The sequence below is a fragment of the Brachypodium distachyon genome, chromosome 2 (assembly GCF_000005505.3).
Source record: "Brachypodium distachyon strain Bd21 chromosome 2, Brachypodium_distachyon_v3.0, whole genome shotgun sequence".
In the NCBI taxonomy this organism is placed as follows: domain Eukaryota; kingdom Viridiplantae; phylum Streptophyta; class Magnoliopsida; order Poales; family Poaceae; genus Brachypodium; species Brachypodium distachyon.
In genome coordinates, this window is record NC_016132.3 from 18,726,285 (window position 1) to 18,744,445 (window position 18,161).

Consider the following 18,161-nt stretch of genomic DNA (forward strand, 5'->3'; position numbering starts at 1 on the left):
GCCTCCCACAACCTCATCCAGGGACTTGGTGAAAACATCTGCCCTGGGGGTGTCATTAGTTTGCAGTATGCAGATGACACTATCCTCTTTTCCTCTAACAATTTAGAAATGGCTATTAATTTAAAATGGGTTCTTACCTGTTTCTAGCAAGTCTCTGGTATGAAGATTATTATACCAAGAGTGAGCTTATCCCTGTTGGTTTAGATGCAGACCAGACTACCCCCTTCCTCACTGCTTTTGGCTGTACTGAAGGTACTTTCCCCATTAAATACCTAGGGATTCCCCTGCACTATGATAAACTTAAAAAGGAGGATATCCAACCTCTAGTTGATAAAATCATTAAAAGGATTGCTGGATGGAGGGGGAAACTCCTTTCTTATGCCGGTAGACTGGTCCTGATTAAGTCATGCCTTGCCAGCATTCCCATCTATCTGCTTTCCTTCTTTAAGTTCCCTAAATGGGCCTTGCACCTTATTAATACCCAGATGGCTCATTGCCTTTGGAATGATTTTGAGGGACATAGGAAGCTCCACCTAGCAAATTGGTCCTTACTCAGTATGAAAAAAGACTTTGGTGGATTAGGTATCCCCAACCTCCAGGATCTTAATTTGTCTCTACTAGCCTCCTAGGTGAAAAGATACCTTTCTAGCGATGGGAAAATCTGAAAAACAATATTTGATAATAAATATGATGCACAGGCTCCCAACATTTTTTATAGCAAAACTGTTGGAGTTTCCAACTTTTGGAAAGGAGTTATGTGGGCAGCAAAGGCTGCTAAATTTGGTTATCGTTGGATAGTAGGAGATGGAACCAAAATCAAATTCTGGGAGGATGTTTGGTTTGGTTCTTCCTCTGTTGCTGTCCAATTTTGGCCTCTTTACATCATCTGTAATGAATGCAATGCTACTATTGTTGACATCTGGGATGGCCACACCCTTAAACTCACTTTTAGAAGAACCTTCTCCCAATCCATGATGGAAACTTGGTATGCCCTGGAGCAAATTGCTTACAGTGTTACCCTTAGAGATGACACAGACTCCCTCATCTGGCAGTACACTGCCACAGGTCTTTACACCTCTAGTTCTCTTTACAACATTATTAATTTTCAAGGTGTTAAACAGATCTATATCCCCTCCCTCTGGTCCATTAAGACACCCCCCCAGAGTTTAGGTGTACCTGAAGAAAAGGGAGATGGAAAAACCTGAGGACTGTGTGTTCTCACTGAAAAGGAATCTGTCCACCACCTGTTCTTTGACTGTGTGGTCGCTAGATTGATTTGGAAAACAGTCTCCTTTTATTTCGATAGGCAGCTTGGATCTGACCTAGAATCGATTGCCAGACTCTGGATTTCTAATAAATCTCATGGCGCTCTTAATTCTATATGTTCTGCAGTTTTGTGGTGCATCTGGAAAATTAGAAATAGCTTTTTTTTAATAATGATGTTTGGTTAAGTACTAATCAGCTTTGGTGGTTCATTCTTCAATCGATACAGAAATGGAAAACTATCTTCAAGCAGGAGGATTTGGAGCAGGTCGAGGGTTTCTGTACCCTCCTCCGCTCGGTGTTGAAGGCACCCCCTCCCTTGGGTTGGCATTAGCAGCGATCGAGTCTACTGGAGGTATGATTCGCCCGCTGTCGCCATCGCCTGACGACTCTCTTCTGGGTGGATACGCCAGGCTCAAGATCTCGGATGCTCTCCAGTCGTCCCCACCCAGATGCGCTGATGCTCGCCAGGCCACTCTACTGAGCCCGGTGTCCCCCTTGGACGTCGGTGGCTCATCTCCCCAGCCATCCCCCATGAAGCGGAAGAAGCTGGCGGTGCTCCCCTACTCCTCTTCGATGCCCTGCGAGGCGCGTTGATTTGCTGTACTGCCAGCTTGTAAAAGTCTTAAGCTCCTTTTGGCTCGGCGGAGATAGAACTAGGTGATAGCTTTTGGTATTATAACTGTCCTGCTACCTCACATTTTGCTACACTGTCTGGTCCGACCTTTTGGGTCTCAATGAAAATTGGGGCCGGGGACGCTGGTCCTTGTTCATCTAAAAAAAATAACCAACTGTCGAAACTTCAGTTCGCACAATCCTGAGAGAACTCCGATCGCGCAGCCGCGAGAAAGTCATCAGCCTGGGAGCTAGAAAACACTTTAGACATTGTTTGGCAATAGTGTTTTTTAGTGTTTTTCAAGGTATATCCATTTCGAATTGAAAAATACTACAACCCTAAATGGTTGTTTGATAGGGAGGGATTAGAGGAGATTATTCCTAGTTTTCCTTCACAAAACATCGAAAAACACTTCTCATGCTAGTGTTTTTTGGAACGTAAGATGTTTTTAAGTGTATTTAGGGAACACCCAATCCTCTCAAATATCAATATGCTAGTGACTAAAAAATACACTGGTGCCAAACAAAAACATAGGAGATCCTGCATCCGAAGGAAGCACAAATACCTGTGCAGTACTGCAACATAACCGTGGTCAGTTTATCAGCCGCAGGAGGTTGCTTTATGCAGCTTCAAGCTCTCTGACCACGGCCGCCATTTGGCCAAACCTCCAAGTCGACCCCCCGTGATATACACCCCCTCGTCTCCACCACCCACCTCTCCTTTCTCTTTATTATTTTTTCTGCTTAATCCTCTGACCTCATGTTCTTTACTTCTTTTCTTCTCTCCCATCCCTCTCGTCTCTCTCCTCCATTCTTCTTCCTCCGTGCTCCATGCCAAACGCCATAGCTGACCCGTGCAGCCTGGCCCTGCCCGACCTGCCTTGCCCGTGCCCGCCATGGCAGGGGAGGATGAGGCTGCGGTATGAGGAGGTGAGCAGCTTCATCAGTACTAGCGACGGCCGGGAGATGCGGAGGCGGTGGAGCTCAGCACGCCGCCGTCTTGTTGTTTGCTTTTGCATCTTGTGGTTTGATTTCGTATTGTTTTGATTTGTGTATCCCCGTCGCGGACTGTGGAGAGAGGTACATCAGGTACTTGATTTTGGATCTCGTGGTTTCTCTTTGATTGATGAGGTACTTAGGAAGGTATTGTGATTTTTGTGTGATGTATTTGTAATTAATGACATACCATGTTAATTGTCAATTGTGGTTTTCGTTTTTGATATTGGATCTTCTTTTTCAATCTTGTATTGTGACCTTGGGGTCTTGTATTGTGAGCACCATCATGTACCTGTATACTACTCCCTCCGTTTCATATTAATTGGCACAGATAGTGCAAGTTGTACTAAATCCGCGTCAATTAATATGGAGGGAGTACTTGTTTTTTTTTTATGATTTTGATATATGTACTTGTTTTTGGAGATCTATGTACTTGTTTTTTTTTGGTGATTTTTTATTTTACTTGATTTATGTACGTGACGAGGTACTAGTTTTTTTATGAATGTTGTGCTGTGATTTTGTCCCGTACATGATGTACATAGTCTTAATATGATGAGGTACCTAAAAACTTTTACGGTACATGTGATGTATCATACGATGTACTCGTCCCATAAGCTCATGAACACGAGGTACTTAAAAATTGATAAGGTACATGTCACGTACAATAATTTGTACTTAAAAATCTGTTAAGATACAATACACATACCTTCATGTACTAAATATGTACTTATAAACATGCCATGTATCATAATGTACTTAAAAGTGAAAGAGAGAGAGAAGAGAGAGAGAGGAGCAAAAGTTGTCAGCTGGTCAGACTTTTAATTCCCAATTAAATTCAAAGTGTGATAAATTAACTCCAATTAAATTCAAAGTGTGATAAATTAACTAAGAGAGAAAGGAGAGGAAAGAGCAAACGTGCGGTTACGAAGGGGGGTGTAGATAGTGGGGGGGTGCACCGTCTCTGTGTTAATTTGGCCAAACCTCCAAGTCGACCCCCCCTGATATACACCCCCTCGTCTCAACCACCCACCTCTCCTTTCTCTTTTCCCTCCATGCCGGTGTTGAATCTCTGGCGAAACCCTCAAGGTGTGGGTGAGGGGAATCTCTGGCGAAACCTTCCAATCAACGAGGTTCCCGCCGGGGGTCTTTTCCCTCCATGCCGGCGTTGCGGCGCTCAACGACATCGTCGACGCTTTCCCGCCCTGCAACGAGTGGGGGTTGATGGACGATACCCCCAACCGGACCCCCCACGCTCCCCTGCCAGCACCTCACGGGAAGCAGGTGCTCGAGGAGAGGGGGGGCGAGTCGGAGATCAGCAGGCCTTCCCTCCAGTCCCTGGATGACGAGGCGGGCCAGGCTGCAGCGTCCCCGGAAGTTGTCCCCGTGGACGACGACGATGAGGACAGCGACGATGCGCCACTGGTCGTTCGGAGATCGAGGGCGTACGCAACGGCTGCGGCTATCTCCTCGGCGGCCGCGGCGGCATCATCCGCCCAGGCAGCGGCCGCCAGCCCCGTGGCGGCAGCCGCCTCAGGGGCGCCCGTCGGTACTTCGGCGGCGGCCAAGTCCGCAGGGGTCGTCGGAGCCTCGTCTGCGACATCCGCCCTAGCGGCGGCCGCCAGCACCGCGTTGGCGGCCACCTCAGGGGCGCCCGCCGGTACTTCAGTGGCGCACACGTCTGCGGGGGTCACCGGGGACACGGCGGCGACATCCGCCCTAGCAGCAGCCGCCAACACCGTGGCGGCACCTGCCCCGGGGGCATCTGCCGATGCCTCGGCGGGGACCATCCGCGACCTGGCAACGGCTTCAGCAGCAACAGCTGCCAGGGCCGCAGTGGCAGCCTTCCCGGGGTCGGCCCCTGACGCCGCGGTGGCTTCGTCATCGGCTCCCGCGACGCCTCGGGTCGCGGCGACCCCGCGAACACCCACGGTGCCACCCGCTCGGGGGGTCTTTCGGGGCTTCGCGCTCCGGCGCAACCCCCTGAGGGCCGACTCGCCGGCGAGCGCCAGCAAGAGGGGGAGGAGCGACTCCCCGCCCGCACCGCTGACCCGACTGACACAGGGGCTAGTGGCACCGTCATCGCGCCCGCCAACGACCCAGCCCCAACGTGGGCGGGGCCAGCGACTGGTATGGCTCCTTCGCTCCTCCTTTGCTGCATTTTTCAGTTGTCAGTTAACCATACAAACGTACCTTCTTTTTCAGCAAGCGGCAGCTCGCGCACGGCAAGCCTCTTGGAGGCTCCCGCCGGCACGAGTGAGGCGGGGGAAGCCCGCCTCGCAAGTCCATCTGCCTTGCAAATTAACCGCCCCGGCTACCCTTTTCCACTTCCGATAACTCTTTTACTTGTCGATTCTCACACTCCTTGTTGCTATAGGCGGGGGCTATAATGGCAGCGGGGGCTTCGTCGTCCTCGACCGCCTTCCCCAACACCGACCTCGGCACCCTTGCCGGGGTGGCTTGGAATCCCATCACTTGGGATCCGAGCATCTTCGAGCGAGGGCACCGGTTCCTGGACGCCGTCAGGGACCAACAACAAGCCTTCGTCACCTCTTTCAACGAGGTGAGGGAGCACCACGCCATCACCAAGAGCCAACTTGGCAAGGTGCGGGAAGCCGTGGAGAGGGAGCGGCAAGAGCTTTCCCGGTTGCGCGAGGAGACTTGCCTCGCCAGAGAGGAGGAGCGCCTTGCCCGGCAAGCCCTGGAGGACGCCGAGGAACCGGTCGTCCCGGAGGCTGAGCTCTACCGACGGCTGGAGGCTCAACGCGCCGAACTTCAGGGGGAGCTGGACTCGTTGGCGGCGACCCTCGAGGAAACCAAGAAGGAGCACGCCGGGGTGCTCGCGACAGCTCAGGCCCGGCTCGACGAGAAGAGCGACCTGATCGCCAACTACCGCGGCGAGATCGAGGGGCTGCTGGTCAAGCTGGAGGTGCAGGTCAAGGCCACCGAGGGCGCGGTGGAAGCGGCGGCCCGGCATGAGATCCAGCTCGGCTCCACCAAGGACAGAGCGGCCAAGCTTGAGACCGAACTGGCCGCCGTTCGGGAGGAGCTCACCAAGGCTGGCAACGACATCGTGGTCAAGACCGCGGAGCTTGCGGCGTTGGGGGACAACCTCCGCAAGGCCAAGAAGGCCGCGCACGATGCTTGGTTCCACCATGGCACACTGATCGGGCAGCGGCAGATAGAGACCGAGAAGCTGCTCAAGATCGCCGACGCGCTGCGCGACTTGTTGCCCCGGTTCGAGCTGCAGGCCGCGATGGTGGACGGCACTGGCGTCTCAACCTTGATCCCCTTCTTCTCCGACCTGGTAGGGAAGCTTGGGGCTCTCGACGTCTGGATCGCCCAGTACAGAGCCAACGAGGTCGCCAACTGCGCCCGGGAGGTTGCCAGGACAATTCTCCCGAGAATACACCTCCGGGACCTGGGGTTTCCCTTCGAGGCCCTGCTGGACGCCTGGTCGGACAGCGAGGACGAGCCCACGCACACCCAAGCGGTGCGCGGGTTCGTCGACGAGGTGGTCGAGCGGATGCAGCGGAAGCCGGACCCCGAGCCGTCCCCGGAGCCCTCGACAGAAGACGCCAGCAACTAGTTGCCGTAGCCCCCAGCTGTCCTTGCTGCTTTCCGATGTATCTCCTTTCATTTTTTGTCCTGCAAGTGTGGCATTTTGCGTCGTTTGAACAATTATTTTTCCATTAGCTTATGTAATTGTTCAACACTTAGTTAATCAAGCTCTTTAATTTGCTTAATTCTTGCTCCTTGTTCCCCGGGCTACCTCGCGGGGCGGCTCCCTTTGCCTTTGCGTGTTTTGCATTGTGTTGCCGGGGACTCGCGCGCCTCACCCTTGACCAGACCAGGGACCCGAGACGGACCTGCAGTGCCGACCTGGGGTCAAGCGGTAGCGGAGAGCCACTCCACTTGCGGGGTAACTACTCCAAGCCGTGCCCTCCCGGGACGGACCCGGGAAGCCACACGGGGAGCGCACTCCCCCCACAAGTGTCCTTCTAACACTCCAGCCACGTGCAGGTTCCGGGGCCACCCTTGGCGAAGCAGCGTTCAGTTACGTTCAGTTTTTAGTGGGTTTGCCATTTAAGTGTCAGTAATTAGCTTTTCATTCAGTCTTGCGCCCGAAGCGTTCACCGGAGGTGCACTCCTGGTTTGCCGCCCTTGCAAATGCCTGATAGAGGGATGCAGCGGGAACGCCGCGGCAGGATCGCCGCTGGCGTCAAGCGCCGACGACGATGCTACCGCAAGTCACCGCGACAACCCTCGCCCTCGGAAGAGCCTGTTCCGAGGGATGCAGCAGGGACGCCATGACTTCCTCGGCACCGCCGCTGACCGCGGGCGACGAGGACGTCACAGCGTCCCCACAGCAGCCCTCGTTGCTTGGGGAAAACCCGTCTGAGGACCATAGCAGGGACATCGTGGCTTCCTCGCCACCGCCGCCGAAGGCGGGCGGCAAGGACGCCACGATGTTCCCGCAGCAGCCCTCGTTGCCTGGAGCAAAACTGCTCGAGGGCCGTGGCAGGGATGCGGTGATGGGCCGGAACGAACGGCGAACGCCGGCACCGGCGCCATCACAGCGTCCTCGCGACAACCCCCGCCTATAGAGGCGCTCTCTAGGGAAATGCGGCAGGGGCAATATGGTAGTGCACCCGTCGGCGCTGAGCGCCGATGGCATGCACCACCATAGTGTCTCCGCGGCAACCCCTGCTCCTTGCGGAGATACCCGTTGAAGGGGTGCGTCGGGAGCACTGTGACGGTGCACCCGTCGGCGCCGAGCGCTGTTGGAATGCACCACCACAGTGCTTCCGCGGCAGCCCTTGCCCCGGAGCCACTCACCAGAGGAGGTGCGGCAAGGACACGGTGGCAGTGCACCCGCCGGCGCTGAGCGCCGGTGGAATGCACCACCACCGTGTCTCCGCGGCATCCCTCGGAGCGGACTCGATGGAGTGACGCGGCAAGGGCGCGATGGCAGTGAAACCGTTGGCGCCGAGCGCTGATGGCATGCACCACCATCGTGCCTCTGCGGCCCCACGCCCTTGCCTTTCCCCAGTTGCGCTCTGGGCCGTTCCATGGCCGAGGCGCCCTTTTTATAGGCGTGGGGAGAAGGCTTTGCCACCGCGCGCGATGGATCAGCGTAGCACCCGTGGCGCCCCACCCCTCGGAGTGCGGCACGGTCTTCGCCACCCCGCACGCCAAGTTGCTGTGGCACACGTGGCGGCCTCCTCCACAGTCAATTACCTCAGAGTGCGGTGAGTCCCTCGTGCTGCGGTCACTCCGCACCACAAGACACCACTACGCGCCACAGCCCGTGGATGACCCACGAGCATTACAGTGCGCGAGATTCCAGCTTTGCCCTGCATGTTAGATTCTTACCAAACCCGAGGTGCTGCAATTTTTTTTTAAAATTCACGAAAATACAGAGCAGTATGGATAACCACAATCTCCTACCTCCTAGCCCCTGGGCACGGAAGGGTCGATGCCAAACTTGGATGTGAGCAATTCATTTCCCAGACGTAGCAGCTGCGTGGTGCACGTTGCGGGAAGCCCGGCAACTGCATGTCCCGTGCCGGAGAGATCCGGCAACAGGTTTTTGTTTTCGAGGCTCCAGCAGCCCTCTGCTCACAACCAAGTATGGTAAGACACTTCGGTGCACCCAATGCAGAAGGCAGAAGAAGGAGGATCATGCAAATAAACAAGGCAACCTTAAAATTCAGGGAGAAGCACTTATCTTTATTCACAATAACTAGTGGTTTACACACGGGGGCTGCCCGGCTACACTAGTTCCAGAGGTATGCATCGGCGGCATCACCTGAGGATCGGGCTCCGCCACTTCACGGGTAGAACTTGCGCATGTGCTCAATATTTCAACTATTTTGCACTGGCAAGCCATCATCAGTTTCCAGCCGGACGGCCCCCGGCCTGGTCACCTGCACTACCCGGAAGGGCCCCTCCCATTTCGGAGTCAACTTGTTCCCGGCCTTCGTTCCTTGTATCCGGGCAGGACAAGGTCACCGTTCTCGAGCCCCCGGGGACGGACTCGCCTGTCGTGGTAACGACGAAGTCCCTGATGGTAGCGCGCGGCTCGCACAGCAGCCCGGCATCGAAGCTCTTCGATGAAGTTTAGATCGTCCACCCTTTGCTCGTGTTGGCTGGTGTTGCCGTACGCGCGTACTCGGGGAGATCCGTGCTTGAGCTCGAGGGGCAGCACCGCTTCTGCCCCGTAGACAAGGGTGAAAGGAGTTTCGCCCGTTGCCCGACTAGGTGTGGTCCTGATTGACCACAGCACGGGCTGGAGTTCTTCAACCCAGTGTTTCCTGTGGCCTTTGAGCTTATCAAAGGTTCTCGTCTTGAGCCCCCGCAGCACTTCTGCGTTAGCTCGCTCCGCCCGCCCGTTACTCCTCGGGTGAGCAACGGACGCGAAGTGCAACTTGGTGCCCATCCCCTCGCAGTAGGCTTGGAACACCACGCTTGTGAATTGCGTGCCATTGTCGGTGATGATACCGTTAGGCACACCAAACCGGCACACAATGTTCTTGAAAAACTTGATGGCCGCCTGGGCGGTCACCTTGCACACTGGTTCCACTTCCACCCATTTGGAGAACTTGTCGATGGCCACGAACAGGTACTCGTAGCCGCCGACTGCCCTCGGCAACTTGCCGACGATGTCCAGCCCCCAGACCGCAAACGGCCAGGCGGTTGGGATGACATGCAAGGCCTGCGCCGGCTGGTTGCTTTTCTTCGAGTGGAGCTGGCACACTTCGCACGTCTTCACCAGCCGCTCCGCGTCGGTCAAGGCCGTGGGCCAGTAGAAACCGTGCCGAAACGCCTTGCCGGTTAAAGCCCGGGAGGCCACATGGTGTGAGCATGTGCCTCGATGTATCTCCTCCAACAGCGCGCGCCCTTCGTCTTGCGGCACGCAAATGAGCTTGACCCCATTGGCACGCCTGCGGTAGAGGTTTCCATCCACCACAGTGTACATTTTGCCTTGCCGCGCTACTCGCTCCGCGGCAACGTCATCTTTCGGGAGAGCCTCATCCTTCAAGTAGCGGGCGATTTCCACCGCCCAGGGAGGGGTCTCCCTGCCAATGCATGCCGCTATGTCAGCGGCATGGACCCCTGCTGTTGCGGGGTTTCCTTCGGTTGCCGGAGAGGCGTCCCCGGCAACCGGCTCGGGGGCGACCGAAGGAGCCGCTTGCTTCTGGCAGAACACCCCCGCCGGGGGCTTCCGGCGTTCTGCTGCCATCTTGGACAGCTCGTCAGCCGCGAAGATGTCCTTCCGCTTGACGTGCTCGAACCGCAAACCCTTGAACTTGCGTTCTAGCTTGCGGACTTCCTCCACATACGGCGCCATCTGCGGGCAGTCGTAGTCCTTGTTCACCTGGTTGATCACGAGCTGGGAGTCCCCGCGAACAATCAGGCGCTTGAATTCAAGGACGATTGCTGCCCGTAACCCAGCGAGCAAGCCCTCGTACTCCGCCGTGTTGTTGGTGGAGTTCGGGAAGTCGAGTTGGACAGCGAACCTTAACTGGTCCCCTGTCGGTGACTCGATGACGACCCCGACGCCAGCTCTTTGGAGACTGAATGCACCGTCGAAGTAGAGGACCCAGTGGTCTTCGTCCAGCTTGCCGGGCAGGCTGATCTCTGGCTCATCCTCTGCCACGCTCGTCGACGTCCATTCCGCGACGAAGTCTGCCAAGGCCGCACTCTTGATGCTCTTGGAGTTGGCAAAGTGGAGGTCGAACTCCGACGGCTCCATCCTCCATTCGGCCACCCTCCCGGTAGCTTCGCGGTTGGTGAGGGCTCGCTCACGGCAGAACCCCGACACCACCGTGACGCGGTGCGCATGGAAGTAATGGCGCAGCTTGTGGGACGCAAGGAGAATCCTCAATAGGAGCTTCTGCACTTGCGGGTACTTTGTTCGCGCGTCGCGCAGCACCGTGCTGACGAAGTACACCGGGTGCTGCACTAATCGCTTACGCGGTGCAGGAGCTGCCGGCTCGGGGGTGGTCCCTGGGTCCAAGGCGGTTGCTGGGGGCCACTCAGCCCCCTGCCCCGCAGCCTTAGTCCCTGGAACATCTTCCTCCCTCTTGGCAACCAGCACCGAGCTGACCACCTTCTGCTTGACTCCATAGGCGCTCCTGTGCTTGCCGCCGAACCTTCTGCTTGACGGGGCGGGCGTCCGGACGCACCGTGAGCCGATGCTCAATCACCTTCCTAGGGACTCCGGGAAGGTCCGATGGCTCCCAAGCGAACACGCCGGCATTCTCCCGAAGGAAAGTGATGAGGGCGCTTTCCTATTCGGCAGTAAGGTTCGCACCGACGGTGACGGTGCGCTCCTTGTTGCCGGCTTGGAGGGGCAGCTTCTTCACCTTGGTGGCCTCCTCCCGGAGCTTCTGTCCCTTGCCGGGGCACGAGCTCGAGCCTGCGCTTCCCCCAGCAAGCTCTTGCGGGGTAGCGCGGGCCTTCTTCGTTGTCGGGGCATCACTCGGCAAGCTGTCATCTCTGGCAACATCTTCGTCGCCGGCGTCAGCTGCGGCGGCGGCCCTGACGACCTCGCCAACGCACCAGGCCGCGTCCTTGAGGTCGCACCTGATGGAGAGAACTCCATATACGGATGGCATCTTCATGACGCCATAAGCGCCATGCGTAGCCGCCATGAACTTGATCAGCGCTGCCGACCAAGGATCCCGTTGTAGGGCGATGGGGTGTGTGCCATGTCGAACACTATGTGTTCGGTCCTGAACGCTTCCCGGGACCCGAAGGTTACCAGCAGCGTGATGCGCCCCAGAGGGCGCACGATCTTGGGGTTCACTCCCCGGAACGGGTCGGTGGGCTTCAGCTGCTCCACCGGCAACTGGTGTTTCTCCACCAGACTGTCGGACAGGAGGTTAAGCCCCGCTCCATTGTCCACCAGTACCTTGGTCACCGTCATATTGCTGATGATCGGTGAGACGACGAAGGGTATTACCCCTGAACCCAGCTGCTGCGTTGGGTGATCGTCTGCGCTGAAGGTGATCGGCACATGCGACCACCTCAGCGGCTGATGCGGCTCCGCGTCCGGCAACAGTGCGCACACGTCGCGGGTGAGGCGCTTCACCGCGGCATGGGATGGGAGAGCATAGGCTCCCCCATGGATGCAGGCGACGCCGCGAGGCTCCTGGAAGCCCGGCTCGTCGCCACCAGTGCAGTCGGACTCGCGCTGCTCCTCAGCGTGAGCCCTGTGACGTCCCGGGGAGGGCGATCTCTGCCGGCACGGGGCTGGACGCGTCCCCTCTGAGGTTCGTCTCTGCCGGCAGCGCCGCCGGCAGGCCTCGGCCCCGCTCTGGGGTCGTTCGGGCAATCTCGGGAGAGATGCCCGATGTCGCCGCAGTTGAAGCAAGCGCCAGCAGCGCGACGCTCCTCATGGTGCTGCTCACGCCGCTGCTTGATCCCCTGCAGGATGCGGCAGTCCTGCGCGTCGTGGGTGGAGTTGTTATGGATGGGGCAGCGGGGCGTGTCACCCTGCTTGCCACCAGACCCGCCACCCGGCGAGGCCTTCTTTGCAGGCCTCGCGACAGGAGCCCCCGAGTCCGCAGTGAGAACCTGCTTCCCGCTGCGCTTGCAGGAACCCTTCTTCTGCGAACCCTCGCCAGGGCTCGCGGCAGCCTTGGCTGCTAGCTCGGGCGCTAAGCGCCCTTCCTCGGCCATGGCAACCTTGTGCGCCAGGGCGTATAGATCCTGCGTCGTCCGGATCCGATGCGTGCTCAGCTTCTCGCGCATCTTGGGGTCGCGGACGTTGATGGCGAAGGTATTGATGATGGCAGCCGCCTCCGCCTCCGGGATAGAGTAGGAGAGGTTGGAGAAGCGGTTGACGAAGCTCCACAACATCTCCCCCGGCTTCTGCATGATGGTGTGCAGTTCCGCCATGGTTCCCGGGCGCTTGTAGCCGCCCTGGAATGCGCTCACAAACTGCTCGCGCAGGTCCGCCCAAGTGGCGATGGACCCGGCGGGCAGGTTGAGCAGCCAGATTCTCGCTGATCCTTTCAGGACCATTGGGAACCAGTTGGCCCTGACCTTGTCGTCGGTGCCGATGGCATGCATCCCCAACGTGTAGGTCAGGAGGAAATCCTTGGGATTCACAGTCCCGTCGTGCGTGCCGAGCGCTGGCGCTTGGAACTTACGGGGCCATGTCACCCGCCGCAGGTCGCGCGTGAACGCGGTGCAGCCGTCCTCGAGGCCCATGGGAGCATCTTCCTGCTCCTGCGGGCGCTGGCGCTCTACCTCGCGCCGGCGCCGGCGCTCTTGGTGCTGGCGTAGATCCTCTTGCTGACGGGCGTTCAAGATGCCGCGCGCGTCATCCCGCGCGACCGTGGGCGAAGTGTGCTCATGGTGCCGCTGTCCGCTCTAGCCCGAGCGGCTGCTGTCCGCTCTAGCCCCTGACGCCTCCGGGTGCGCGAAGTGTGAGCCCCCGGGCATCGCTCGCAACGCGGTATGCTCATGGTGCCGCTGTCGCTGCATGTCCTCGGCCCACGACTCGACTCGCTGGCCAGCGCGGGCGACACCATGCCCGCTCGCGCGGCTGGCCATGGCGCTGGGGGCCGCCGGTCCCCTCAGCCAGTTGTCATCCGACGGCCGAGGGGGCGGGGGAGGCAGCTGTGATTGCTGCACTCTCGAGGGCTCCGAGTTCTCCTGAGCCCCCGACGCGGGTTGCACGTCATGTGACCGCGTGTGTGCCGCTGGGGCCTCATGCGGGTCGATCCGAGGGTCACCAGCCCGCTTGGGGGGCATGGTGGCCAGCTCTATCGGCGGAGAAGACATGGCCGACGTCAATGCAGACACTGCCGCCGGCGGTCACCGGCGAGCTCTCTTCAAGCGCCCCCTACCTGGCGCGCCAGATGTCGTTGCACGGGGCTCCGACACCGAGGGCGTGTGGGCACGCCCCCTTTTAGGTTCGGCAGGGGCGTCGGGGATCGCTCCGGCGATCGCCGGCGTGGGCGATGGCGTACGCAAACTGCAAAGTGATACACCCAGAATGCATGCAAGCTAAGGACACATGCATGCACGTTTTTACCCAGGTTCGGGCCACCCGGAGATGTAAAACCCTACGTCCTGCTTGTCTGAGCTTGTATTACCACAAAACCAAGTGTTTACAGGTTGCCGGGTGGGTTCCCGGGCACTCTCTCCTTTCTGGCCAAGTGTTCCTTACCCTGCTCTGCTAAAGCTAGAAGCTACTGTGAGCTGATCGAGCTGCACAAAGGATAGCCTACTGGAACCAACTGGGATTCAACCAAACCCTTTGACCGTCGGCGGGGGTTCTCCTTTTATAGCCAAGGGGATACCACAGGTGCCACGGTGCATGGATTACAAGTGGCGAGCAGGGAGGCTGGGCAACTCCCCCTCGGTGCGCTGGTGGCATGCATGAGTGCCAACTCCTCAGCCAAGGGCCTAAGGCCTAAGAACTAGCCCTGGACAGCCACTGTTTACCTAACTAGACGGGTAACTTCCCTCCTGTCGGCTCATTAAATGCGCCGTGCGCTTCACTCCTCGCCCTGGCGGAACTGCGCACTGGATGCCTGACGCGCGTTCATGTGGCGCCGCTGCTTTGTCTGCTTGGCCCCGCCCTCACGACGGGAGCCTGCGCCCGGGAACCCCCCTTCCCAACAAGTGACTTCTCGGGAGGCGGCCAGGCGGGAATATTCCCCGAAGCCCCGCTAGCCCTCCCGGGCTGGTGGCTTACCGGGCAGCACGTTAACTGCTTCCCGGGATGATGCCTTCCCGGGAACTCGGTGATGCGACCCACGCGTCGCGCAACAGTGGTACCCCGGGTGCCACTGGTGCGACAGTAAGGCCCACTCATATACGTAAGTCAACGATTTAACCAAATTATCATGAGTTTTATGTCACAGAAAATATATCCTTAGAAACTGCGAATGTTCATAAATTTCACGATATACAGTTGACATTATATTGGTTGAATTAGTAATCTAGGCATACGTGTAGGCTTTTTTATACTGAAACGTTGCATAGTCCTGGTGTGCAATGAGCCACACATTTTGTTTGCAATCTGAGTTCGAATCAGGAAAGTCTTGAGCCCGAGTTCTTTTTTTTTGGCGGGGAATCTTGGGCCCGAGTTCAACAATGCTGACTTCTGATTTGCCTTCTATAGAACTACTGAGGTGCATTTGTATTTTATGCACTGGACTCCGCGACAAAATGAGTGACTAGTCGGTAAAAAACATGAAGATGGAAAAAAAGTTTTTTCATAATTTATATGCACATTTTTAATCTATGCGTATACAATAGTAAAACAACACTAACTATTCCTTATATACAATTTTTGTACAGCAACACTACTGTACAGCAAATACAAGTTTTGTACAATTATCGCTAAAGTACATCTAACTATACAAATTTTGTACATGTACTCCGGTTGTACGAAAGAACGGGCCTTAAGCCCGTTGCCCCCACCTTTGTGTGGAGGGGCAAGGAGACATGCTAAACACCAGCTTATAAACTTGGTATTTCCGCATCAGCCCTTCGATGTGGTACTAAACTTTCTTATTTTTAGCTAATTCGAACATTGCTTGCACGTATGTAATCCGTACGGAGTACCTTATTTCTTTGGAATAAAAAATAGAGACAAGGCCGTGGTTCGTGGGCCGGGTCGGGCCCAGCTTAAAATTCCCGTATTCTCGTCAAGCCCACTCTGAGAACAGATTCGGCTCCATGCCTCCGAGCTTGAGAAAAGAAAACATGGCTGCCGACGCCGGCGCCGGCGCCGTAGCCCCCCTCCGGGGATCTCGACTCGCACTGATGCCCTCGAGCGATCGCCGGCGCCACTGCCTGATCGGTTGTTTGTGCAGCACTGCAGCCGTCTCGGCAAGCTGGGGAAAATATCCTTGCGTACCAATGGCGGTAAACAGGGGTCATTTTCCTTCATCTCTATCTGGAATTCTGGATGCGGTTTAATTCGGGGTAGGATTTAAAGATCTCGGTAGGAACCGTAGTTATCAGGAATTCAGGATACACTGCTCTCCACTGCAAACTACATGTCTGTCGAATCTTTACAGTAACCAGATGGTGAAGGTGAAACTCAGTTCATCCCAGTGGACGGGCGAGCGATCCAGAGAGAGCTCAGAGCTCGCAGCCGGGAGAAGTAGCCACTGATTGCAAGCAGCGCTCGTGCAGACTGACGGGTGGTCAGGATCCGTTGCACGTCCCGAAGAATCCGCAGCCGCAATTCATCAGCCTGCAGAACAGAAAACACCTTCAGCAAACACAAATACAGTACAGTAAAACCGTGGTCTGCAGAAGTTTAATTACCTGCTGCAGGAGGCTTTCTACAGCGCCAAGCTTTCCGATCGCCGCTGACATTTGGCCCGTGTCACCGGAGGAACCTGCAGGGTACCACGTAGGCGATGTTCCTGACGCGACGATTTCTGCGGCCGATTGCAGTAGCACTTCCATGTCTCGAGAAAGAGTGTCCTCGGCTTGCTGGGAAGACTGTCGCAGGCTGCAGATACTGGCGAGCTGCTTCTCCGTCAGGGGTTCTAGCTGACTCGCAAGTAACTGCGGCAAAAGGCACTGGCGTTATGGCGTAAGAAAGAGCCAACAAAAGGGAAGTGTTCGAGTGTAAAGCACAAATGCTTGAGAAGCTTCGACGATGACCGCATCGTCAAGGCTTCAGTGGAGACCTTGGGAAGCTCTGATGGTCGGAAGCCGCTGAGCCAGAGGAAACACCTCTCGACAGGGGTCGTCCACGCTCCTGCTAGAACGTGGAAGGCGTTGGCCTTGGTTGCGACGCTCTTCAACCTGAAGATTTCATCGACGTGTGCCATGATGTTTTCAACGATGGCATGAAGGTCGCCGTCAGTGGCGCGTGCGCTGATCGCGGCCCTCAGTTCATCGATCTGCTTATTGTGCTCCTCCAGCCACCGTCCATACTCCACGTCCAACGCCAAAGCACCTTGATATCAGAAAGTTCTTTTTTTAAATGATGTACTAGAAGATACAATAGAATGTGTGAATTGTTTGTTACCATTTCCATTTGCTGGATGAGGTTGCTCACCCAAAGTAGAAGTTACATAGCCCTGGATAAGCAGGTAAACAGATCATCAGTATGTTGGACAACAGGCGCGAGTTCTGTCGAATCGAAGAACCGAGAGATGAAGAGCATATGTACCTGTTGACGGGCACGAAGGAGCTCCTGCTCCAACTGAGCAAGTTTCAGGCTGCTACTCTCAAGTTTTTGGACATATGCCTAAGGAGGGTGATGAACACATTAAGGTTGGCAAAACATTCCTCACGAAGATGTTCAAAGGAGTTCGTGAACATTGAAAAGATTAACACCGTTTTCTCCTTTATACCGGACTGTTGAACTAGGCACTACATGAACATACCTTCTTTCTTAGACGGCTTTTCCTGGCAGCATCGCGATTTTGGGCAAGACGACGAAGTGTCTGTCAGTTAAAAACAGAAGAAGAAAGAAATTGCTTGTCAGTTAAAAGCTGAAGAAGAAATCTGTAGTAGCTGAATCATCGCATGATCCATGCACTGAAGGTGTAGAGATCGGATGGATTTTGAACTGAATAGATCGTATGGATGGATACATTTTGACCTAGTTTGGCCTTTGATTTGTCACCAGAATTAAAAGCTTTGAGCGCAGCAACATGGCCTTGTTCAAACTTATTAGCAGACAAGTTCAGTAAACATGGAAGTTAAAAACATAAAAATTAAAAGCTTTTGAACATGTGTGTTGAAACTTCAACTAGCAAGTTTGATCAACAAGCTCAATAGGACGAGATTTTACAGAACATCAAAATTGAACGTAACTATATATCAGAGATGAATTAAGTATAGGAAAGGAATTAGTACCATTTGGTTCTTCTTGGCAATGCCTGGATCTGTCGATGTATCAGTCCCACCAGGGCTTGCATAATCCATATACACTCTTCCCAGGCTCCCAGCTATCAGTTACACTTGCCTGTAACAATTAACACAGCCATATTTTGTTTTGCTTTGCTGTTGAATGAGGCCCAACTGACAGTTGAAGGGACAGAATGCAATGGAGTCAGGCAGCAGTACATATACTCTGTAGAAAACATAAGACAAATGAAGCTGCTCGTGCACTAAAAAAGCTCATCAGAAAATGCAAATCCAACTCGCTGCACGTACGACGGGAAGGCATCAAGGCATGATACAATGCCGGTCGCAATGAGCATAAGAAAACATAGAAGCAGTGGAGCCAACAACGGAAAAGGAAGCGGCCGATACTTTGAACCTCTCTGGCCAACGGATGAACGGCAGCA

At 55.7% G+C, this 18,161-nt stretch overlaps 2 protein-coding genes across 3 annotated transcripts; both read right to left on the bottom strand.

The window, feature by feature from the left end:
• Window positions 1-3,892: 3,892 nt before the first annotated feature.
• LOC112270717 (testis-specific gene A8 protein-like) lies at window positions 3,893-4,661 on the bottom strand. Its single transcript, XM_024458770.1, has 2 exons — window positions 4,321-4,661; window positions 3,893-3,941 (listed from the first exon to the last, which is right to left on the bottom strand). The coding sequence occupies exons 1-2, from the start codon at window positions 4,659-4,661 to the stop codon at window positions 3,893-3,895; spliced, it is 390 nt and encodes a 129-aa protein (XP_024314538.1).
• Window positions 4,662-15,812: 11,151 nt separating this feature from the next.
• LOC100826021 (transcription factor TGAL1) lies at window positions 15,813-18,148 on the bottom strand. 2 transcript variants are annotated; one of them, XM_024459747.1, is made up of 8 exons: window positions 18,134-18,148; window positions 17,728-17,944; window positions 17,253-17,312; window positions 17,036-17,113; window positions 16,892-16,943; window positions 16,548-16,819; window positions 16,177-16,422; window positions 15,813-16,102 (listed from the first exon to the last, which is right to left on the bottom strand). In XM_024459747.1, exons 2-8 carry the CDS (start codon window positions 17,794-17,796, stop codon window positions 15,947-15,949), a joined length of 933 nt encoding a protein of 310 aa, XP_024315515.1. In that variant the 5' UTR covers window positions 17,797-17,944; window positions 18,134-18,148; the 3' UTR covers window positions 15,813-15,946. The 2 variants fall into 2 exon arrangements, with proteins under 2 accessions (XP_024315515.1, XP_024315514.1); XM_024459746.1 differs by having other exon boundaries at window positions 18,028-18,148.
• Between the last annotated feature and the right edge of the window lie 13 nt (window positions 18,149-18,161).